This window comes from Crassostrea angulata, chromosome 1 (assembly GCF_025612915.1).
Source record: "Crassostrea angulata isolate pt1a10 chromosome 1, ASM2561291v2, whole genome shotgun sequence".
NCBI classification, from domain to species: domain Eukaryota; kingdom Metazoa; phylum Mollusca; class Bivalvia; order Ostreida; family Ostreidae; genus Magallana; species Magallana angulata.
In genome coordinates, this window is record NC_069111.1 from 24941389 (window position 1) to 24967233 (window position 25845).

A 25845-nucleotide genomic window follows, 5' to 3' on the forward strand; every position below is an offset into this window, starting at 1 on the left:
TGAAAGATCCTGTTTATGAGTTGTCTTTCTGATTTTACTTGGTCTCAAATATCTTGGGACCCATTTTCTTAATAATAATAATCACAAAGAAAAATTGAAAAAGGTACAAGTCTACGCTAAAATGTAGGTATAAGGTTAGTAGTGTTTATGATAATGTTTGAATCTGAAAAATTATATTAATATAAACAACCAAATGCATATTAATACTTACGTTAAATGTCCATAGTGATACACATGTACTTGTGGTAATAAAAAACATGCTTTTTTTTCAAGATTCTGCTGTTCCCTCATTTGGCTTGCAAATCCGGGCTTTCACTGCTATTGCTACCTAGCTATATCTATTTTAATTAAAATATGTTAATGTCAAACTTTCAATGCAATGTTTTACATTTTGGAAGTTAAGATCAATACAAGAGATGGTACTACGGTACTTTATTTTTATATTCATCATACATATATGGTTTAAGTGAAAATATTATATCTGCTTACCTTTATCGATAATCCATCACATATTTATGATCGTCTGTTGCAGATGACATGACAAAAATGTATATCTAAGCCAATAGCAGGGAAACAGTATATTATTTAGATTTCACGTTTTCTGTAAAATACAGCTGATAATCAATATTAGTTGAAAGCTTTAATCATGAAGGAAATTGACATATTTTCTAAACGTTTTGGTGATTTCATTCTTATCTCGTATCCCTCATTAGAAGAGTTCATGCAATTAAATGGTGTATAGCTATTTTGTACCACTACATAATGCTATCAATCCGGAACCAAATGGCATTTCAAACGGATGTCAGACATGTTGTAACAATGTAGCCTTCCACTTTAATAATATTTCATGTCACCTACATGTAAGGCAATTAAGGGTTATGGCTGGGAAGGGGGTTATGTATTTGTCTCATTATTTTATTCTGCTCAGGAATTTCAATGAAAGAAATGAGTTAATTTATATGTTTAGAAAAGAGAAATGATGAAGCTGTCCATCAAAGTTATCGATAAGTTATTGTGAAAGCATTTGAAAAGAGTTCAGGGAAGAGGATTATAACAGTTAATGGAGTTATCTTACCTTTCTTCTTCATAATGGAGTTATATCCTTGGCTTGTTCATATTTAATAATTATAATCATTAAATATAATATGATTAAGAAGTTGTATGATCAAAATAGTTATGCCAATATTTTTATCATTCAAAACAAAAACAGTTTTTAAATTTTATCATTAAAAACAAAAACAGTTTTTAATTTTTTTTAAATAAACAAGTAGACTTGTTAATAGTAAAGTAATAAGTAGTATACAAGCCACCTTGTTTTGGTTTATGTATGAAAACATATAAACATAAAACCTATTTTGACAGATGATACACGTGGGATAATCAATTTAATTGGAATCTGTGCACTTGTCCTGTAGTATGTCATACACTCTGTTACGAGCTCTAAGTCTTGTGCAAAATTATAGGGTTGAGAGTCTTTTTTGAAATATTTCAGGCAGGGAGGTGGATGTTAATACATATTGTAATCTTCTACTCCATAATGAAACTCAATTAAATTCATTTATGAGACTCCTCGACAATTTTGTGTATGAGTTATGGTACTCGCTGACAATTAAGGCCCATTGGCCTCTTGATTCAGTGTACATGCCACACATATCTCTGTTCCAATTCATAAATTTTTTTGAAAATTCTATTTGTCATAGGCATTGTTAACTAACACTGGCATTGTGCAATATAAGTGAAAGCAGGTATGTCATTTTGCTGGTTGGTTATTTAAATGGCCTGCACATGATCTATTGTTTTGTTGATTTTTTAGGGCATTGGTGAGGTGTTTGTTGGGGTGGGTTTTATGTCAGGCCCAGCCATTGGTGGAGTCCTCTATGGGGTAAGTAATTTATACAAATGAACTCACTAACATTTTTGTTTGAATAATCTTTAAGCAATGCACAATGATATTCTATACATGTAATTTTATTGCTAAATTAAGATTGTGACTTTCCTAAGACAAATAGAAGGTATTATTACCTAATCAAAGGGATTTTGTTGTTTTATTACAAATGAAATATTTGCGTCTATTTTGAACTGCCGGTCAATAGACTGTGATCTATTAGACCGCCGGTCAATAGACTGCGATCTATTGGACCGCCGGTCAATAGACTGCGATCTATTGGACCGGCAACGTATTTCAGAACGCGGGTATGTTAATGTAACATCCTTTCGATAGTTCTCAGGGAATGTATATTCCTTTATATAGACGCTGTTTTTAATACTTAGTGAAACAAATTCAATGTTATCAAAAATGGAGTATCATATAATCTAAAGCTTTATATAAGGTAAAAGACTACTTAAAATCTAATGGGTTGAAGACTCCCCCTTCTTTGTGTTAACTAATATTAAATTGAGATGTTGTAATGCATGCAACATGTTTTGTGCATGTAAAAGATGAATAAAAAAATCTGAGTATATTGCATAATGGCACGAAAACTATCTGCAATATGCAAATTGTAAACCCCGAAAACTAAAAAAGGAATTAGGTAATAAAACAATTATTTAATGCTTGAGCAGTCAATAGACCAGAATATTTTTCCCGAGGTGCAGGGAACAGCTCAGTATGATCTATTGCCCTCGGCCATTGGCCTCGGGCAATAAATCATACTGAGCTGTTCCCTGCACCTCGGGAAAAATATTCTGGTCTATTGACTGCTCAAGCATTAAATAATTGTATACTATAAATTTATTTCCAGCTAGGTGGATTTTTCACTCCTTTCCTAGTGATTGGCATTCTTATTCTGCTGTGTGTGCCTGTTAACTATATTGTTCTACCTCAAGATGAAAGTAAGTTACTGTATGAACACTAGCTAGTCCACCTAAAATTTAAAAATAAAATTTTCTTCAGTAAACTTGCAAAACCTTGTTTCTTTGTCCATACCTTGACTAGAACTAAACAGCTTTTCATTGGTTGATGGTTAATAAATATGCAAATCATCTATATATGTTGGTCAAATTAAATTGGCCTTGTGACCAAAGGGTAATAACTCCTACTCTTTATAATAGTAAAATTACCTATGAAAGACAACTCCTCTTTTTATAGTCTTTTTCAAATGTAGGAATGATCCAATCTAGTTGCTGCGTCTAAAATAAATGAAATACCCGTTATGTGTTTTTTTATAAATAAAATGTAATAATATTTAATATAACCCAATAGATACATTTAACATTATACTACCTTTAAAGAATAAATTTCCGTCCTCAATGTCTTTGTTTATTTCTTGTTCCGTCAAGTCAAACACACTGCTGTCTGTCTTTTCTTTATCGTTCCAATACAAAACCTGAAATATTTAAATAATTGTAATGTCTGTCCTTATGAAATGATATTATGAATATTAAAATCAAAAATTAAATTATAAAATTCATTTTTTATTTTTTTTTTAATATGACTATGAACACATACACAAACATTTATACACAAACAGTGACGTAGACAAACAAAAACATGAAACATTGAACAGTTTACTAAGTTTTAAATATCTTTTGGATTCAGTGTTAAACTTAATTACTCTTTTATTATTACTCTTTTATTAAGTTTACATAAAATTTAGTAACATATGAAATTGATATATATCAAAACACATTAAGTAAGTAAAATGCTCACCATTGTACCATTCATGATTAATGAATTATATATCTGAGTAAATATGCTATAACTTTTAATGACGTTTTACATAAAGTAATAGTAATTATTTGTATTGGTTAGGGGAGTAGGATGCCATTTACACCATTTTTGTAAGAATCATGCAGTGCAATTTTGTGACTAAATTACTTTAAAAACTCCATTAGCATGGCTTAATATTTTCCCCTCCCACTGAACATCTTCGCCATCTTCGGACCAGGTATGTACAATCTCTCTACTGAGCAGGTCCATGGGAGAAAAGGAGGTTTCGCAGACAGGTGTTTCAGTATTTTCTTTACGTAAATTCATTAACATTAGCAGATTGTTTCTCAGTGTTCCCTCGTCAAATAGTTTTCCTTTTTTGCTAAAATTTAATAAATGTTTATGTTGTTTACTAATTTGAAATACTTTCTTATGGATGTTAATTTGTTTTTTCAAGGATGACAATCTGTCTTTTTTGGTTTTAAATTTTTGGAGTTCACTATCAATTTTACTTTCAGTGTCCCACAGTCCTTCTTCTCTGATGTGGTCTATGACTTTGTCAAGTTCGTCTTCTTTTTTCTTCTTCTTTCTTTTTATGTCCTCTTGTTTTTCTTTTAAGTTCGTGAGGTGTTTCCTTAATAAAGTCTGTTTTCTGTGTTTCTCTAAGGTCATAAATGTTCTGTTTTTTTTCATGGTTTGTACAGTGATTTTTTTTTTCTCTTCCTCACTTTTGTTATTGAACCATTCTGAAGTTTTGTTGTTAACATATAATAGTTTACTTTCCACAGTATTATTTGATGACATTGAGGATGATTGTACATGATAATCAACCTGTCCCATCAACTGTTCTACACAAATATTGCTTGTGGGACAGGATGAACACTTAAAATCTAAATTCTTTTGTACATTAAAATATTTACCATCTTTTAAAAAATCAGCAAATAGTTTTTCTACTTTGGTTTTCAACACAACACATAAACGTTTGATAAAAACACATGTTAAGTCATCATTAATAGGATATGTAAATAAAAATTCAGAAACAGTATCTTCTAATTCTGGTCCTTCAAATAGTCTAATTTTCTGTCTTAAAGCCAATATAGGTTCTTTTGCACATAAATCTAATACATGTAAAAATCTTTTAAAAACTGACCCCATTGATAAAATATTGTTCACCTCCATTGTTTTTAACCAATATGGTCCTGTTAATAATTTACATAAAATACCAAGTGCTCTTAAAATTGTTAAAATACATTTGTTTTGTAATGATAAAACAATAACATTCTGGACAAAATTAAAAGAACTCTTTGATGATAAAATGTATTGAAGTAAAAGTTTGTGTATAAAAAAAGTACCAGCAGAATTATAAAAACAAACATTAAAACGATTTCCTCTTATATTCATTAAAGGAATTCTATCAATGCCCTGGCTTTTAAAATATAAATGAGAAATGTTTGGATCGCCAGTGCCATCTTTAAAAAAAAATTTGGATACACACCTTAAAATAAACATGGTAAATGGCTCTTTAGTAGAGCTGGTGTGTCCATCAAAATTAATATTTAGCTCTTTTTCAATATGAAAAATTTCTTCCAAACAAACCTCAGAAAATTGAAGAAGGGGATGTACTGAACATTTAAAAGATTGAACATCATGAGATATATCTTCACATAAAATATTGTTAACCTTCTGTTCTGTAGAACTCCTATCTGTCATAAAACATGAAACAGAATTAAAAATTTGATCTTTCTCCCTCTCATTATTGACAATATCATTAAAAATCTCATTGGTAGCACTCACATACGTCTCTCCCTTCCCATCACTCACTTCTCTCACACCTGCTGTCAAAACTTTCTCCCCAGTACTAATTTGAACTGCATAAAAATGATGTCCTTTTTTTGTAGTTGCATCTCTATGCATTGTAATGTTACTACTGTTTAAAAGTTCTTCATTCAAATGACATCTACTTAAAACACCCATTTCACTCGTTAAAACAGACGCAGTGCTCTTACTTGGTAATTTGTTTACACTTATATTAAAAATATCTAAAACAGCTTCTAAAACAGGACCAATATGGTGAACACCAATATTTCTACTTCTAAAAAAATAATATAGATTTCTTAATTTATAATTATATGGACAACCTTTACCATTTTCTTTAAAATCTAAAACTTTCTTTACATGTACATAATCATCTTCATCTGCTACAATGTCATCTTTTTCAGCGATCAGATTGTCGATTTCACATTTGAGTTCTTCAATATAAGTATTTAGAGTGTTGCACTGAACTCCTTTGTCAACTTTATTATCTTTTTCTTGTTGTTCCTTCCTCTTATATACATTCACTTTTTCTTCCAGTTTCCTCACCTTTTCTTTGGTTCGTTTCATTTTCTGGTTAATTTCTTTAATTCTATAGCCTCGGATTTTTTCCTTAAGTTTAATATTTTCCTTCTTGAGCTGGGATATGATAATGTCTTGTTCAGTTCTTGTTGTTATTTTTTCAGTGTCTGTTTCTGACGGTACACATGTGCTTGCTGGTTCTTTATTGGTTTTTGATGGACATTTGAATTCTTTCCTCTTATATTGCTCATATATCGATTTCTTACTTATAGATTTATTGAGTCTTTCAAATTCTTTGATAATTTTTTTGATTTTCCAATGTAAGCTGCTTTTATTTATTTGACACGAATCGATGTGCAGAGTTTGGCAGATTTCTTTATGGACACCATTCATGGAACCATTATGTTTTTTATATATTTGAACAACCTTTTCATTGGTCAAAGACATTGTGATAACGTGTGATGTTATAGAAAAAGAATTTTACCACATATACGCTGTTTGAAGTTAATAAAAGCATAATTAATTTGTTATGTGACGTACACAAATACACATAGACATAGACAATGTACAAATACGTAGACACACAACATAAAACACATATATCTATATCTGTAAAATTACATGTAGTAGGAATTTTTTTAATCCATCAAAAATTGTTTAATATTTCTGTAATGAATAGTGTACTTTCATGAAACATCTAGAAGTTTAGCTTCAAAACATATGCATATGAATGTTCAGTTGTACGTGTACTACATTTATGAAAATGCTTCATACTACATGTATCATACAAATATTACAAGATATTAAATAAATTGACTTACATTATATGGAAAATTCTTTTCTTGAAATGGAAACTGTCCTTGACAAGCCTAAAAGAACATACAAATATTAAAAACAGACTATAACAAGGGGGAGGTAATAAAATGCAATTATTGATATAGGGAAACGTTTAAACTGTTATCGCAGAAAAGCGCAGCATTTAAAAAAAAAATCTTTCGCACGGATACGTAGGTATATATTAGTAGAAGTTCATATGATATCCAACTAATTCCAATCTATGAGCAAATAACTATAAACTGTAAAAAATACATCACTGGTAACGAAAACAATAATTGTATTTTACTGTCACACATTGTGTTATCCAAATTTATTTCACTTTAAAAGTATACAAACAAAGTAAACATTAGTCTTTATCTATTCAACTCATTAAATCCAGTTGTCATTGTTCTAATTTATACTTACAGATAAAATTTTTAATATCGCCTATCGTGGTCGTCTCTGACCATCAAATATGGCCGTCAGGTCACAAGTAAGAGTTACCGTTCTTACAATAAAATGGCGTTAGCTGGACTAGCTAATGAACACTACAGGTCATATGGTTTGGTTTGTTGTCAAACCTAGAGGAAATCAAAGTACTGAAAGTACTGAAAAAGTGGTTAGCAACAATATCATTTTACCTCAAGATGAAAGTTAGTCACTCAAAAAATTTGATTTGTTGTCAACAAAGAGGTAAAAAGGGATGGAGTTGGAGACGGCATATGGGACTGTAGCTGTTTGCTTGAATGACTAATTAGGATATGGGCTATGCTTTACAAAAGCTAAAACTTATGACAAAGTTGCACATATTTTTAGTCTCATGGAATGCTCTTTTATGAGCAAAATTCATATAAAACCATTTATTTACAACTATTTTAATTTCTATGGATGTATTTTTTTTACAACCTTTAAATTGAAACATTAATTAGTTGGTGATTGATAAGCATTCATTGATTTCATAAGTTCTTTTGTAAAACACAGCCTTGATTCTCCATTTAGACAAATTAGCTTCCAGTATGAACAATTTTACATTCATATTGAGTATGTCTCTCAATTGTGAAAAGGAGAAAACCGTTTCTCTATTTGTATTCTTTATTTAATAATGATTAAGAAAGCCATGCAGATATAAAAAAAAAAACATATGTCAGCCATTCTTGTGGGATTAATTTGCCTTTTTACTAAATAAGTGCATGATAATTTACATATTCAGAAGCACCTGTATTAATCAGGCATGTTTTGATAACAAATAAATGTTTAGCAAATTTATATCTTTCTTTGACCATTTAAATCATATTAAAAAACTTAATCTACAAAGCTTTGACATTTTGTTTGATTGTAGATTTCCAGCCATCTGAGTCTAAAACTAGCAGTTTTGTTCTGCTTAAGTCTCCTTCCATTATCATTGCCTCCCTTGGGATCATTGTGGCCTCCTTAATCTGGTCCATATTGGACCCAACCCTGGAGCCTCATTTACGTGAAGTAAGTGGCTCCTATTGTCAACCTTCATCGAACCCTCGGCTGTGCAGTTAAGCATACAGTTATGGTCAGTAAGGTGTGCGAGACTGGCTGTGGGTTTCCGATGATGATAGTTAACCTTGTATACTTGAAACTTGGCATACATAGAGAGTGCCAACCTTTATGTTGACTTCAATTTAAAACATTGCAAGTACATGCCTTTTATTTATTTTTATTTACAGTTTGACCTTGGTCCAGAGTTAATTGGAGTTCTGTTCTTAGTCATGTCTGCATTTTATGCCATATCCTCACCTATCTGGGGCTGGGTTGCTGACAGATGTGTAAGCATTTTATTTTTCTTTAACTTATACATGAGATGCTCACTTTCTTAAAAGACTTTGGTTGGTGTTCATTGGTCAGAAACTAATTAAAAACAAAAACTCTATTTTCCTTTAGTAGAGATTACTTTTAGGCTTACAGATTGTTACAACTGTGTTCAGGTTTTATTTGATATACAGTCGCACCTGTTTTAAGCGGCCACCTGTGGGACAATGACAAACTGGCCGCTAAAGACAGGTGGCCTCTTATTCCAGGTTTCAAATTAATAAAAAAAAAAAACACAGAGTATTTTCATTTTGGCTCTATTGCACAGATTTATTAATAGCATATGTAATGGCGGCGTACACGGAGATGGTGCATGCACAGCTCGGATTGATGAATAAAAAGTTTAAATTAATTTTAAATGACCGTTTTAATTCCATGTATCTATCAAAGGATTAAGAGCAAAACATTTTCTACTAAATACGCCCAAATAATAATTTTCAACTGATTAAATGCGGTAAACAAAGATGTAGCGTTTCCGTACACAGGGTTTATGCTGAACTACGATAGCCAATGTTTTACCTCTTTAAAAAGTATCAAAATTCCATTGGGATATATAATAAACACCCTTTTATTCTATCAAAGAAATTTTATAGAAAAAAGGTGCGTATTACCGGCTGTACATGCTGTTTAGCGCAAGACTGGCCATTTAATAACTTTGTAATGAAGTATATAAGTACGTGTAGATATATAAACAACACTAAACAGGTGTTATGATAATCAATTATCTCATTAAATCTCAGCAGTCTTCAAATTACCCACTCAATTATTTGTCATTAACTCATTATCAGCTTTCGAAGTTTGGCTACTTTCGATACGGGGTCACATGTCAGAGTTAAAAGTCATGTGACAAAACAGACAAAATGGCCGTTGAAAACAGGCATGTTGAAACCACAGGACCTAAAAACAGTGGCCGCTGTCCGCGTTAGACAGGTGGCCGCTTAAATCAGTTAAAATATAGTGAAAAACTAAACGGGCGGGATTGAAACTGGCCGCTCATGGCGAGTGGCCGCTGATTAAAGGTGGCCGTAACAGCAGGTGCGACTGTATAAGTAGCAAGATTTAATACGCATGCAATTAACATGTTTCAATTTCACTAAAATTTTAATTGTCACTATAAATAAGGCTTGCTCGAATTTTTTCTTTCTTTGATCTTCTAGTTTACACTAACTGTGAACTGTATTTCCTTTTCTTTGCTGTAATAGGAGTCTTGGTAAAATGGGTAGGCAAACCCAGGCTGGGGCAAAATAAAAGCCGGGGCAGATTGAAATTTTTTAATTTATGTTGAAAATAATTAACCAATGTCATTGAAATTTTCAGGCTATGTTACAGATGGGTTTATTTGTATTCGCTTCTAATATTTCTACACAACAATGCATATTGTGGAATTTTTTGACGATTGTTGATTTCCAAGTTTGTAAAATGGGTAGGCAAACCCGGGTCGACATTTTTTGGGTTTGTGGATTTGATTAAGAAGAGACTTAGTATTTCATTAATTCCGTTAAAACATATGAAGTACTAGTTAGAAATTGACATTAATTGAACGGAAAGTAATCATTCAGCGATTTATAACAGGTTTTGAGAAAAACTGGGTCATTAAAACTGGATCCAATCACCCAGGACAAACTCAAAAATTCTGATGTGAGGATGTAATTAGCTATCACAAATATTGTGACATTACCCAGCTTTAACTGCAAGGAGATATCCTCATTAAAGCCTTAATTAATTAATGAATTTCAGAAAAGTGATAAGTAATCATTTTTAGGTGTTACACATTAATTTTTTTCTTTTCAAAATTGATAAATGAATGTATTTAAAGCACTATTTTTATATATCATAGTTTTTGAAATTTTATTTAGAACTAATTATTCAAAAGAGTGATAATACAAATGACTAAGCATGCTGAGGGTTTTTTTGTGTATTTTTTTAAATGATATATTTTTTTAAGCAAGTACTGTTCTTTTCGTGGTTAATATGGCGTCGACCTTAGTTGCCCATAGAAACCCCCCCCCCCCATAATGTTCACTAATGTAAGGATAGAAATAAAAACAATTGGGAAATTATATTTACATATCTGTAGGTGTGAGAGGCGCTACACCTGTACATTTCTGATGATACCATTGCATAAGACAGAAAATGAAAATCCACGTGGGATAACTTAGACACGCAATTATTAAGGAATTATCAAGTTTGTCCCGGGTGATCGGATCCGGTTTTAATGACCCGGTGTTTCTTAAAACACGTTATTAATCACAGAAATATCAATTATCACTAAAGAATCTTTATTTTTAAAAAGTAATTCATATGTTTCAACGGAATTAAAAATGAATTGTTAAGTTTCTACTTAAATAAGTCCACAAATCTGTAAAATGTCGACCCGGCCGGTTTGCCTACCCATTTTACCACCTTGGAAATAAAAAATTGTCAATAAATTGTTGTGCAGCAAAATTAACAGCGAATACAAATATACCAGTCCGTAACATATCCTGAAAATTTTAATGAGATTGGTGGATTAATAACAAAGAAAATTGAAAAATCTTGATCTGCCCCTTTTTTTTTTTGCGGGCCCGGGTTTGCCTACCCATTTTACCAATAAACCTGTAATAGTCATGTTTTAAATAAATTTAAAAAAAGACAATGATATTGAGAGATCACCATTGACTGACTATATTTTATCAGTAAGAATCTTCACATGCAGATCACATTTCCAGATCTTCATTTTAATTGTTGATCCATGTTGGACAGTGGGATTTGAACCTATGACCCAAGTGTCAGTAATTGATAACAAACGTTAAATATGCTAGCCTAACTATACTGTTATTGGTATGGGTTTGGTGCAGATGAAGATTGATGTGCTTTATACACTGTTTTGGTCCCTGTATTGGTCGTGCTTTGATATGCTGTATACCCTGTGTTGTAGCCAGACAACAGGCTGTTGATGATTCCTGGCTTCCTGTTCTCAGCTGTTGGCATGCTACTTCTTGGCCCATCCTCACTTCTTGGTTTTGATGAGGATTACAAGTGAGTTATCAATGCATACAAGTTTGAACATGGTTTAGGGAAAAAATAGGACAGAAACTTTCAAATGAGACTTTTTAAAAAACTTCAACTGAACACATACGGTAAAAATATATAGGCACCAGCACACGGGTATATAAACCCTTCATTTTCATTAAATCTGATAGCTCATCTCAAACTCTGATCTCCCGAAGTTCTTGATCTTTCGAAGTGATTGGTTCTGTATGTTGTGAATGTAAACTTCCGGCTACTATTATTATTGAACCAAAATGATCAGAACAAAAATTTCTGGAATTTTAAAAACTTTCAACCTTTCAAACTCTTGAACTCTTGATGTTTACACCAGGTGTCCTGAAGTTCGAGTTATTGAATTTTACTCCTGATCTCCTGGCTTGGAATAAGTGCAATAAAGATAATTATGCCCCCCTTCGAAGAAGGGAGGGCATATTGCTTTGCTGCTGTCCGTTTTCTGTTATGTCGGTCAATCGGTCTACCAATAGTTTCCGTTCATTTTCTTCGCAGAGGTTGTAGGTATTGAAATGAAATTTGGTATACACATTTATTATAATAATAATATCTAGGTCAAGTTCGATTTTCGGTATGTTCGAGCAATTTTCGACAGAGTTACGCCCCTTTGACTTAGAAAATATCCAATTATTTGCAGTTTCTGTTCATTTTCTTAGTGGATGTTTCCAAAGGAGGGGGGGATGAGTGTTTCACAAACATCTCTTGTTTATCATATCATGGGTCGTGTATAGCTTCAGTTGAAGAGTGAACATTTACTCGATTTTTCATAAAAATCTCTATTTTTGAAATCAAGGTCAACTGTCCTTAAATATCCCTGAAGAAAATTTTCCATCTCTATAGAAATTTGTTTGGCAGTGTAAGAATTTACATTATGGGGAAGGTCTTTCCCTTTCGAAAAACAAACAAAATTAATGTTAATTTTTAATTAAAGTAAATGTAGAAAAACAGTATAAGCTGTTGTCTTTTCTTATATTTTCAGTGAGCTATGGTTGAATATTGTAGCTTTAATAATACTGGGGATATCAGCAAGTCTGGCATTAATTCCAACTTTTGACATCTACATTGAATTCTCAGAGTAAGTACTTGATGTACAGGGGTATACATGTACTGGTAGATATATTCATTCAGAGATAATTGTCAAAATACTAGTACATCTGTCAATTTGTTTTCAGTATGCAATCTTGTTGATATACCGGTACATGTAATAACCCAGAGGTTTAAATTCCTCATACTTGCTAATTACATGTTTCAATTGTATTTTTATATGGCACAAGTGTATCTGTAATAGTTTAATGATTAAGTTGTGTAGTGTATGTATTGTGATGTTTTCTGTTTATTATTACAGAGAGCTGGGGTTTGAGGAGGATGTTAATACATACAGTTTAGTGGCAGGCTTATGGGGGTCTATGTATGCGTTTGGGTAAGAACTGCAGTTTTGCTGGAAAGCAAAATAAAATAGATCTTTGATCATTTATGCTTTTTATACATATTAAGTCTCTTTTTGTTATTCTGAAAAAAATTTGATTTCTGTATGCGCATTCACTTTTTCATTATTTTTTTTTATTTTTGTATACATGCATGATTATTTTGGGCTAACATTACTCTTGTGAATGATTTTATCCTTCTTTTTTTTTTTTTAAATTTTCTTGGACAAAGCAAAATAAGATAAAAGATAATCTAAATTAATATTTGCAGTTTTAGATTCTCTAAATGACTTTAAAGGCAATTGTGATGAACATAAAATGAAGACAAATTTTACAATTAGTTAAAGTGCTGCATATATTGCTAAATGACTTTATACAGGGTTATTTTTGTCCTGTGTTAATTTCGCCCTTCTTCACTTGCAGTTTCACCCCATCTTAAATTCTTCCAGACACCATTGTTTTTAAAAAGAGATATTTTTAGATAATGGAATGTGCTCAGACTTAAATTTGCCCGCTGACAACGAGCGCCAAAGAGGAGGAAAAAAAAAATATATTGATGTATCTATCTAATATCAAGGTCATTCTGAGATTTGACTCCCTGAATTTCTTTACACAGAGATTTCATCGGACCTTCCCTAGGTGGCACTTTGCTGGATGTAGTGGGCTTTCAATGGTGCTGCACAATTACTGCTATTTGTTGTTTAATCATGGTAGGTTTGCTAAAACTTGTAACTTTAAGGTCAAGATCTAGTAAATAATTCCAGAGGGTCATCTCAAAATATCAAAATGCACCAAATTTTGCTATATATTAGGAATATTACAAAATTAATGTTAATTTGTACAATGGATTCATAAAAAAAATTAAGAAAAATAACCCAGAGGATATCATAAATCTGTTTGTAAAATTTCCAAGGCATACACTTTTCATACCCCCCGCAAACGAAGTTTGGAGGGTATATAGAAATCACCTTGTCCGTCCGTCTGTCTGTTCGTCCGTCTGTCTGTTCATCTGTCTGTGCAAAATTTGTGTCCGGTCCTTATCTTTCTTTTGGAGAAACATTGGAAGTTCTTACTTCAAACAAATATTGCTTATGACCTAAGGGTGTGTCATGACCTTGAACCAAGGACATTTGGGCAAGGTCAAGATCACTGGCAGAAAATGTGCAAAATTTGTATTTGGTCCATATCTTTCTTATAGAGAAACATTGGAAGTTCTTACTTCACACATAGATTGCTTATGACCTAAGGGTGTGTCATGACCTTGAACCACGGTCATTTGGGCAAGGTCACCGGCAGAAAAAGTGCAAAATTCATCTCAGGTCCATATCTTTCTTATGGAGAAACATTGGAAGTACTTACTTCAAACAAATATTGCTTATGTCCACAGAAAGCTTGATTCCTTATACAATATATAAATTGTCCCTAGTAATGTTAAAAAGAGTAAAATTCTTTGGGTTGCCTAAAACATATTGCGCATACTTATTACTATAAAGCTGGACGATATGTTGATCTCGGCTCATTTTGAATCACAAGCTTTTCCAGTGTACTTACCGGTAAGCGTTGAATCATTATTTTTTGAAAGATATAGTCTTATAACTGCAGCGGTGTGTGCATACAAATTGAATAACTAGCGCTAGCGCGTTATGAAAATTTGTATGCACACACCGCTGCAGTTATGAGACTATATCTTTCAAAAAATAATGATTTAATGCTTATATTTACATTGTTTCAAACTTCTTTCCTTGTCTGCAAATGTGATTTTTACGTCAAAATTTCTGTTTTATCCTAAGGGTAAGTTCAAATTAATGGAAGAGCCACTGTAACAGCCACAAGCGTGAACTTTGATTTTCGCTTGTGACGTTGCATTTTACAGCGTTCAACGTTTGTGACGTCATAATAAAACTAGTCATTCTATCCTTTGAGTACCCTGTGTGTGTTACAGTCTTATAACTGCAGTATCTTTTCACACACTTTACATGCAAAAAATATTTGGAATGTAAATATATGTATATGATGATTTATTGGATTTATTTGCTGGAAAGGTATTAAAGGAAGAGACAGAACTATACTAGAATAGTTCTTCATGTCGTACACTGTTCCTAAGTTCCTGATTGTATCTCTGTTATCATATAAGCTTATGACATCGATGTCTTTAAAGCCTAAAAACACCAGTTTTATAGTGCAGAAATATTTCTTCTCTCTCAAACTTTGCTTTGTAAGCATTTGTTGTATTTCACGAACTTGCAAGTCGAAGAAATCGGTACATGAAGTATAATTAAAAAAAACCCAGAAAGGTTTAGGAACAAGACGGATATTGAAAACATGAACACAGAATGTTTAAATAAAATACCAGTATACGCCTTAATAAAACAAAACGGAAAACACCATTTTGACCCTAATAACACCATTTTTGTAAAAGGAAGCATATATCGTCAAACTCAGTATACCCTAATTGTGAATTAAAACTTTTTGTTGGACCAGACGATAATTGTTTTAATGCTTTGTTTCTTGTTAAAAACTTATATAGAAAGTGATGAAATCTGGCTGTGAGCCATTTTAAATCGCCATTTTTACATGTATCTATTTTACGGAATTTCCATCATAGCTAGCATATTTCTTAAGACTCAGCATGTCTTAGTTATATTGATAAACTTTGCTGGACCAAATTAAACTTGTTGGTCTCGTGCTTTTATCCATTTTAAGAAACTTTAAAAAAAAAAAAATGAAATCTAGCTGTCCGTCATTTTGACATAAAAAGCATCGCTTTAGTGGAAACCAGCATGATTCCTCAGACTTAGCATGTCTTATTTATGATTTGAAAATTTATTTAAAAAATTATAATTGTCTGTTTCTCGCTTTTTCACCATTTAAAAACTAAAGGGAAAAAATATAAAATCTGGATGTCCACCGTTATGAATCACCATTTTTTTTTTACAGATAATTAACAACATTTTCTTGAAAATGGCATATTATTCCTGACTATCCACACCTAAGTTATGATTAAAAACTTAGCTGGACTGAATATTCATTGTTTGTCTCACGTCCATTTCAGAAATATAAGACAAATTAACAAAATTTTGTTTTCCGCCATTTTAAATCGCCACTTTGACCTAATTAACCAAATTTGTGGAAACCCAGCATAATTTGTAAGACTCAGCACACATTGGATATGATGAAATACTATTTTGGATCAATTCACTAGTGTTTGTCATTATTTTTTCCCATTGAAGAGACTTTAAGAGAAAAATTTGAAGATTGGCTGTCTGTCATTTTGAATCGCCATTTTGAGCTACTTAACGCCATTTTCATGAAGGCCAGCATATTTTTTCAGACTCAGCATACTTTAATTATGATAAAAAAAAACCATGCTGGACCAAATAATAATTATTTGCCGTTAAAACATATTTCTAGAGCTCGTTTTAGATATTAGGACTAGACTATTATAGTGTTATAAATTTGAAATTATATAGACAACAACTAGATATGATCTCGTTACGAGTAACGAGTAGGTCTTCCGTTCAATTTTTAGCTCACCTGAACCTTCGGTTCAGGTGAGCTTTTCTGATCACCCGTTGTCCGTCGTCCGTCCGTCCGTCCGTCCGTCCGTCCGTCCGTCTGTCTGTCTGTCCGTCCGTCTGTAAACTTTTCACATTTTCAACTTCTTCTCAAAAACCACTGGGCCAAATTTAACCAAATTTGGTACAAAGCATCCTTATGGAAAGGGGATTATAAATTGTTAAAATAAAGGGCACAGCCCTATTCAAAAGGGAGATAATTGCAAAACAATAAGTATAGGGTGCATGTCTTTAAAAATCTTCTTCTCAGGAACGACTGCACCAGAAATGCCAATATTTACACAAAAGCTTGTATATATAGTGAAGATTCTAAATTGTAAAAATCGTGACCCTCAGACCAAAACTGGGGCCCCAGGCGGGGTTCAAAGTTTAACATAGAAATACATAGGAAAATGTTTTAAAAATCTTCTTCTCAAGAATGACTGCACCAGAAATGCCAATATTTACACAAAAGCTGGTATATATAGTGAAGATTCTAAATTGTAAAAATCGTGACCCTCAGACCAAAACTGGGGCCCCAGGCGGGGTTCAAAGTTTAACATAGAACTACATATGGAAAATGTTTAAAAAATCTTCTTCTCAAGAACCACTGCACCAGAAATGCCAATATTTACACAAAAGCTTGTATATATAGTGAAGATTCTAAATTGTAAAAATCGTGACCCTCGAACCAAAACTGGGGCCCCAGGCGGGGTTCAAAGTTTAACATAGAAATACATAGGAAAATGTTTAAAAAATCTTCTTCTCAAGAACCACTGCACCAGAAATGCCAATATTTACACAAAAGCTTGTATACATAGTGAAGATTCTAAATTGTAAAAATCGTGACCCTCGGACATAAACTGGGGCACCAGCCGGGGTTCAAAGTTTAACATAGAAATACATAGGAAAATGTTTAAAAAATCTTCTTCTCAAGAACCACTGCACCAGAAATGCCAATATTTACACAAAAGCTTGTATGTATAATGAAGATTCTAAATTGTAGAAATCGTGACCCTCAGACCAAAACTGGGGCCCCAAGCGGGGTTCAAAGTTTAACATAGAACTACATATGAAAAATGTTTAAAAAATTTCTTCTCAAGAACCACTTCACCAAAAATGCCAATACATACACAAAAGGTTGTATATATTGTGAAGATTGTAAAAATCGTGACCCCCGAACAAAAAGTGGGGCCCCAGTAGGGGTTTAGATTTTAACATATGTAGGAAAATGTTTTAAAATCTTCTTCTCAAGAACTATAGTGCAACTATTTAGGATATTACTATGCATACATGTAAATCCTTAAATAATGTAGATTCAAAAAATTGTAACTCCCGGAATATTGATGGGCACCAAGAGGGGTTCAAAATTTAAACATTTTAAAAAACATAAAGGAAAAGTTTAAAAATTTTCTTCTCAAGAACTACAATGTTTTAGTTTGTGGAATTTCTATGCATGCATCCTTCGCTTATGTAGATTCCTAATTGGTAAAATCGTGACCCCCGGACCAATACTGGGGCCCCAAGATGGGGTCAAAGTTTATTATAGAAATATAAAGGTAACATGTTAAAAAATCTTCTTCTCGAGAACTACAATGCTTCAATTTGTGAGATTACTATCATGCATACAACCTTGGATAATGAAGGTTCGACAGTTTTAAAATAGTGACCCCTGGACTAATACTAGGGACCCAAGATGGGTTTAAAGTTAAATGTAGAAGTACCGGTATACATGGAAAATGTTTAAAAATCTTCTTTTTGAAAACTACAATGCATCAATTTGTCAGATAACTACGTAAGCACCCTCAAATAGTGTAGATTCGAAATTATAAAAGCCGTGACCTCAATCTAATACTGGGGCCCCAAGAGGTGTTCAAAGTTTAGCATAGAAATATAGAGGGAAAATGTTGAAAAATCTTTTTCTAGGGAACTATAATGCTTCAGCTTGTGAGATAACTATGCAAGCATCCTTAAATAATGTAGATTCCAAATAATTAAAACTTTAGCACTGGACTAATACTGTGGCCCCAAGAGGGGTTCAAAGTTTAACATAGAAAGATATATTGAAAATGTATTTAAAAAGTTTTTCTCGAGAACTATAATGCTACAGTTTGTGAGATTACTATGCAAGGATCCTCAAATTGTGTAAACTCTAATGTAGTGGAACCAAGAGTTATCTTTCTTGATGTTCTGTACAAACTGAGAGTTATTCCTCTTGAAGTGGAACTCTTCTACGTTCAGTTTTTCAGGTTGTGTACGTGCGGTCCCACCGCAGTGCTACACATTTTCATTCCTATGTTACTATTTATGTTGTTCAAGCCAACCATAAACCTCGGACCATACCTGGGTCCCCAGAAAGGGGTTTAATGTTAAAAATAGAAAAAGCATATGCTACGAATGCAATGTTACAAGGAACTGCTGTTCAAGTGAGCGATGTGGCCCATGGGCCTCTTGTTAAACGATACGATTAAAATATCAATGAAATTTCAGAATTCCCCCTCAAACACTCCCTTTCAGATAATGTATACGATTGTCAATATCCTTTAAAATGCTTTACAAAGTGTTTTGCTTTTTCACATATTGCATGTTAAAGATTTAAGAGTTTAGTCCCCTAAAAGTCATAATTACGTCATCAATGGGTGTGGCAATGAGTTTTACAAACTGATATTGTTATGATCAACAACTTTGTTTCGGTAATGCATTACAAAATCTTGATCGTTTTCAAGGTATGTGAAAAAGACTTACCGAGTGTATTGGCCCCTAATGTAAGGGGCCAGCCCCTTTTTGTTGCGTTTATTCAAAAGGTCTCACAAATACTATTAATTTTTGTTCTTTCGCGTATCTAAAATTGTTGTTCATTTTTTAGATACAGATGATTGAATATTTTAGGGGCCAGCCCTCTAGATTCTCAATGGGGACATACATTGGTGTTTTAATTGATGGAATCGATTAGAATTATCAATGCAAGCCTTTTCTCTTCTACAAAGCTTAACAAAATATGTCTCCTTCTCTAGATATATTGCGTAAAAGTTTCGGTACGTTGGCCCTAAAAATCCCAAATTACGTAATAAATGAGCGTGGCAATGATTTTACCTGATATATATTGTTACGATCAACAACTTTGCCTCTATAATGCATTACAAAATCTTTATGGTTTTTAAGTTATTTGTAATAGAGTTTACGAGTGTCTTGGTCCTTAAATAAAGGGGCCAGCCCCCTTTTCATGATTTCTTTATATAGGTCTTAAGAATACTACCATTTTTTTGTTCTTACACCCATCTTAAATTATTGTATATTTTTTAGATACGAATGATTGAATATTTTAGGGGCCATCATTCTAGATCCTTAATGGGGACAGACATTGGTGTTTTAATTGATGGAATCGATTACGATCATCAATGCAAACATTTTTTCTTCTACAATGCTTAACAAAATATGTCTCCTTCTCTACCAAAAAATCCCTCATTACGTAATAAGTGGGCGTGGCAATGATTTTACCTGATAGATATTGTTACGATCAACAACTTTGCCTCTATAATGCATTACAAAATCTTTCTCATTTTTAAATTATTTGTAATGGAGTTTACGAGTGTCGTGGCCCCTAATTTAAGGGGCCAGCACCTATTTCTTGGTTTTGTTGGAAAGAACTTAAAATTCTCTACCACTTTTATTATATATGTCTTAAGAAAATATCTACTCATAAAAAGATACAGATCAAAACGTATGAAAATTTTGATTCAAAATTCGTATCCAATTTTCGAGCCCAGGCGAGCTCCTAAACTTTGCGCCAATGGCGTAAAAAACTGCATTGTGCACAACTTCAAACTATGGTCTACCTATCCTTAAAATTTTATATTCACATCTCTGATAGTCTCTGAGTTTATGTCTGCACAGAATTGGTCGTAAAAATTTACAAAATCGGCCGTAAATCGGAACCGGAAGTGACGATTTCAAAATTTCAAAAAACTTCTAGAATTATGACCACTGGCAATCATCTGTGGAAAAAATGGTCGAAATCGGCCGAATAGTTTTCGAGATATCGCGTGCACAAAATTTGTGGAAAATAATAAGAAGAAGAAGAAACAGTACGAAAACTATAAGGTCTTCCGTTGGAACATCGAAAAAAAAAATACGACCTCGTTACGAGTAACGAGTAGGTCTTCCGTCCGATTTTTTTTTAAATGATACCATGAAATATCGATACAATTTAAAAATTAACACCTCCCCCCCCCAAGAATTTTTTTTTTAAAGATAATGAATAAAAATCCCTAATTACATCAAACATGGGCCTGACGATGACTTCTTCAAACAGATATTGTAGCGATCAACAACTTTGATTCTATAATGCATAACAAAATATTTATCGTTTTGAAGTTATTCGTAATAGACTTTACGAGTTTCTTGGTCCCTAAATAAAGAGACTAGCCCCCTTTTCTTGATTTTGTTGGATAGAACTTTTGATTCTCTACTACTTTTGTTCTATATGTCTTAACAAAATATCAACTGATAAAAAGATACTGATCAAAACGCATGAAAATTTTGATTCAAAATCTGTACCCCATTTTCGTGCCTGAGTGAGCTCCAAGGAATAGCACCATTAGTGCAAAACAACTATATAGTGCACAACTTCAAACCATGGTCTACCTATCCTGAAAATTTCGTATTCATATCACTGATATTTCTGAGATCAGCTCTGCACAAAATTGGTCGTAAAAAATTACAAAATCTACCGTAAATCCGGACCGAAAGTGACGACGACAAAAAATTCAAAAGCATACAAAATTCAGATAATGTCCCGTCATCTGTGAAAAAATTGTCGAGATCGCTTGAGTAGTTTTCGAGAAATCGCGTGCACAAAATTTGGGGGGAAAAATAATAAACAGTACGAAAACAATAAGGTCTTCCGTTTCCAACTGTAATTATACAGCTTGCTCAGTTTGTTTTATCATTTACAGATTCCATTGCTGTTTTTCAATTTCGTCTATGACCGATGCAGGAAGAGATCTGTCAAAAAGTCTGTCCCAGACAGCAAAGAGGAGCAGACCAAGTTACTGGGTGACAGTCTGGCAGTAGAGACCGTTGGGGACTACATGGCATCGTACCCTCCCCTATCAGCCACTCAGGTCTGATGTCAAAGTGCAAACTCAATTTGTGCAATGCTGTTGGGGTAAAAAAAATAGTGTCAATCAAAATGCTAGTCTTTATTGAGATATTGAGAAAGTCTTTTTTTTTTTAATTATGGATATTAAATTGTGAAGATAAATGGCAATTCAACAAATGTATTTCACAGTACATGAACAAATTTAATTTTCATCAGAAAGTGGATTTTGATTGTATATGGATTTTAATGGCGCCCCCCCTCCCCCACGTTTTTGCGCTGCAAAAGTTTTTGTTTTAAATTTACTCACAAAAAATTGAATTAACAACATGTAGTTGGCGCCCCCCCTCCCCCCTCCACTTTTATGGGGCCATGTAAAAAAATGATTTCAAAATAAGTAAATGAACAGTGAAATTGAAGTGAAAGCTATATACACCCTCCCCCCTCCCCCGGATTAGGATTTCTCAAATCTGACAGTACGGCGCATCTTATCAAAAAACCGACTTGAAAAAATTTCGGATCGGGTTCGGTATCTTTATACTATTAATGTTTGTATAAACTTTCAGAAAATTACAAAGTTCTCCATGAAATAAATCTAATTATTTCATTTCGTATAACCTTTATACTACTCATGTACCGGTATGTATAAACTTTCAGAAAATTACAAAGTTCTCCATGAAATTTCATTAATATTAATAATTACGTATAACCTATCACATATTTACACCGCAACGTGTTACGGGGCTCAGCCTTCTATACTATTACACATGCGTATTTACTGTAAACAAAACACATGCAGGGCTTGTAAAGATTCTCCTGGACATGTTTGTTGATATAAATATGTCTTTTCTACTCCTCCCAGGTAATAATTAATAAGCATGATTTTTCGTGTTTATCATAGGAGCCGCTACAACCTAAATTCATTTTTGTATATGAGGCCCCTTGAGGGGTTATTTGACATATTTATGTCTGTTCATTTTAAAATGAACCGAAATTGGTAAACCATTTATAAATTATCAAGTAAGTGAGGATGTGTTCCGTTTAGAGAGTCCCTTTAACCTCTTATACCATGATGACCGTAGTCGGACGAAGATCTTGTTTTTTTCAGCTCGTCATTAACTGTCAATCAAAGTCCACGTGGTACAAATAAACGATATAAGATTACTTTGGTTTGTACGACCCTTAAATTTCCGGAAGCTCATAACTACCGGTACGTTAATTAAGTATGTGAAATATATTTTATGCATTTCAACTATTACAATCAACGTTATTTCTTACTTCCTAACGATACAATGGGTAAATCTGAAGTTATTCACACGTGTTTTCAGCTGTACTGTCTCTTTAAATCTTGGTTGTAAGAGAAATATTACATACGTATAAAGAAGTTAGTACACATTGGCAATAAAAGTAGTATTATGTTCATGGTAAACTGTTTTATTATTTTTTTTTAATTTTTAGCAGTATTGTTCATGATATGCCATAGGTATTTATATTAAATTTAAAAGTGATAAATGTGAATAAAAAGAAATGGTTATTTTATGTTTTATGTGATTCTAATACATTTGTGATCAAGTATAAGTTGCTTCAATATAAACTCCTTAAGCTATTGTATATTGTCTCTCTGCAGCCATCTTATGATGTACATCACTCAAAAAATTGCAGAATGCAGTATTTTAGTGTACATGTACTGATGGCAGATGCACACAAACCTAAATATTTCTTTATAAAATATAAGGCATTGTACACTTGTCGTTTCAACATCCAGGGTGCGGGGGATATTCTACAGGCATTGTACATCCCTGTTCTTTGACTCATATTGTGTTCTTTGTTATTATTTCTGTCGTTTAATAGGAATAAATACACAATTTTACAAATTAACATAAAAATTAATGTAAAACTACAGCTTATTTGGAGTTGATTTTAATCAACTCTCCTATGCAGTTACTCAGACAAACCGAAAGTGAAACAGTGTTTGGACCTCAGCACAAATCATTGCTGCTGACAAGACTTAGTTCTTGAAAATAACTGATAAATTCGATGTAATGTATGCTTAAGCATCGTTTTTCAAGGAAAATTATTTATAAATACCTTGAAAATAGTCAGATTTTAAATGGTACGAGCAATTTAAATATTTTTCGTAGTCTATGTATTCCTAGAGTTCAATATAGTCTCGTTCAACTCGACGCTCGGCTGTCTCCGTAAATACTTGTCGGAGATTTACGGTGTCAGCCGAGCGTTTGGTTGAACGAGACTAGAGTTCAATATTGCTTGTATCCATACAATTTTCGAGAAATATTTCTATTACTATACATAGTTTGATTGAATTAATTTTATCTTTAAATATTATTTAACATGATTCATATGGGGGTTGTTTCTCGACATTCTTGTCGAAAAAGTCAAAAAATTCATATTATAAAAATATGCGTAATTCAAATTATAAACTACATGTACTTGTCATGCAAAATAACATATCATTGATTTTAAAATAAATAAACATCGACAAAATCAACTCCCGTCAGTTCTTCAGTACTTTGATACCAATTTGCAAGTATAAGATGATAAAATCAATTTGTTGTACTATACACTAAAATTTTGTAATACTTCCTGACAAGCAAATCTTAATCTGGAAAGTCACAATTGCTGACCTCCAACTTTGTTTTTTGATTAAAGATTTGAACAAAATGTCTTTCATTTAGTTAAAAGCTGTTATGTTTATAATACAAACGCAACTGTATATGTTATTATTCATTACAAGAGTAACAGAGTAGCAATTCAAAAAGTGCCATTTTAATACATGTGTCTGTATCTATTTGTATGAAAAATGCTTGTCGGATATATTGTTTTATATAGTTAAGATACAAATAAAAATGTTAGAGTACAGAACTGGTTATACATGTATCTGATATCTTCCAAAGATTAAGAAATAATTAATGAATGAACAAATATTGATCTATTAAAATTGTATGTTCCTTCTATTTTAAGAATTGTTATCTGTGTCAAAATTATTTACGATATGAATTTTATATATACCATTCTATTTTTGTATGAAGTTCAAAAAGTGTTTTGGGCATTTGTGAAAAAAGAAAGCTTCTGTAAACAGTTGGCTTGGTAAATATGTTGTAGCTCATTTTAAGAAAGATTTCAACAAAATTCTTGTTAATAGTCAGCAATAAAACTAGTATTTATATGTATTATTAAACATCAATCTTTCAGACATCTATTGATTTCGAATAATGAGTCATACATAAAAAATTTCACTTTTCAAGACAAATAATAGCATCACAAGAAAATATAAGGATTAAAACAACAATGATAATAAAAAAGACTTTGCATTTTTATAGATAAGCCACCATACCTTTGATTAGAAATATTATAAAAAGAGTTTTACTATTATTTATTTTTTATTATTATCTAGTAGCTGGCTTTCATTGGAGATTAAGTAGTTTTTTATGCCTACTGCTAAGAAAATATACATGTACATGTAGACCAAGGCTGAAAAGTGCTTGCGTCAAGTTCTAATTGACTTCACCTTTTGATACTTACATTTCTATTTAAAATATTTATATCCATGTATATTTTATTCTTTAATAGAGTGGCAATGTGAAATATCTTCACATGAAAGTGTTTTTTAGCTATAAACACAACTTTTTTTTCCAAGTCGATTATTGATGCTCAAAGTTTTTGAAAGCAAATAAATGTAAATACAAGTGTATGAATGTATACATTTGGTTGGAATACAGTCTTACAATAATCCCAAATTGAATGTGATGAGTACCATTCCTTACATAAATACTCCTTTAGTTGATGTATAATACATATATTTTAAATGCATAAATTAATGTACTGTAACAATACATATGTAGATGCATAAATTAATGTAAGTTCCAAGGAACAGCATTTACAAATGTTTATAATTATGCAAATCAGGCTTATTTCCATCTTATTTATGTAACATTTTTAACAGTTTACACATATATTTGATTCAAAAGGAAGGATATTTGTAAACATAATAGATATTTATGCATATTACCAAATGATGGGGTTTTTTTAATATTCAATAAATGAACAATGTTTCAAGCAGTGAAAGCA

General features: G+C 32.3%; 2 protein-coding genes across 7 annotated transcripts in view; one reads left to right on the plus strand and one right to left on the minus strand.

The window, feature by feature from the left end:
• LOC128175223 (MFS-type transporter SLC18B1-like) overlaps positions 1-25845 on the plus strand; it is a 59050-nt gene extending 33205 nt beyond the window's left edge. For all 3 annotated transcript variants that reach the window (XM_052840692.1, XM_052840698.1, XM_052840706.1), the window contains 9 exons: positions 1814-1882; positions 2742-2832; positions 8139-8278; positions 8497-8595; positions 11556-11656; positions 12660-12755; positions 13026-13100; positions 13721-13814; positions 21614-25845. In XM_052840692.1, the coding sequence (XP_052696652.1) occupies positions 1814-1882; positions 2742-2832; positions 8139-8278; positions 8497-8595; positions 11556-11656; positions 12660-12755; positions 13026-13100; positions 13721-13814; positions 21614-21787 (939 nt within the window). In that variant the 3' untranslated portion in view covers positions 21788-25845. The remainder of the gene's footprint in view (positions 1-1813; positions 1883-2741; positions 2833-8138; positions 8279-8496; positions 8596-11555; positions 11657-12659; positions 12756-13025; positions 13101-13720; positions 13815-21613) is intronic.
• LOC128175209 (uncharacterized) lies at positions 2852-7324 on the minus strand. Of its 4 annotated transcripts, none has more exons than XM_052840670.1 (4): positions 3818-6789; positions 3224-3326; positions 3061-3129; positions 2852-2864 (listed from the first exon to the last, which is right to left on the minus strand). In XM_052840670.1, the coding sequence occupies exons 1-3, from the start codon at positions 6428-6430 to the stop codon at positions 3095-3097; spliced, it is 2751 nt and encodes a 916-aa protein (XP_052696630.1). In that variant the 5' UTR covers positions 6431-6789; the 3' UTR covers positions 2852-2864; positions 3061-3094. The 4 variants fall into 4 exon arrangements, 2 of the variants coding, with proteins under 2 accessions (XP_052696630.1, XP_052696622.1); XR_008242645.1 differs by lacking the exons at positions 2852-2864; positions 3818-6789 and adding exons at positions 6805-6852; positions 7226-7324 and having other exon boundaries at positions 3093-3129; XM_052840662.1 differs by lacking the exon at positions 2852-2864 and having other exon boundaries at positions 2871-3129.

Bases quoted from the DNA above. Each gene is read 5' to 3' on its own strand.
- LOC128175209 (XM_052840670.1), bottom strand. From the start codon at position 6,430: ATGTCTTTGACCAATGAAAAGGTTGTTCAAATATATAAAAAACATAAT. The intron at 3,327-3,817 runs GTAATTTAGTCA...TAAATATTTCAG, and splicing joins ATGCTAATGGAGTTTTTAAA to GTTTTGTATTGGAACGATAA. The intron at 3,130-3,223 runs GTAGTATAATGT...CATTTATTTTAG, and splicing joins CGGAAATTTATTCTTTAAAG to ACGCAGCAACTAGATTGGAT.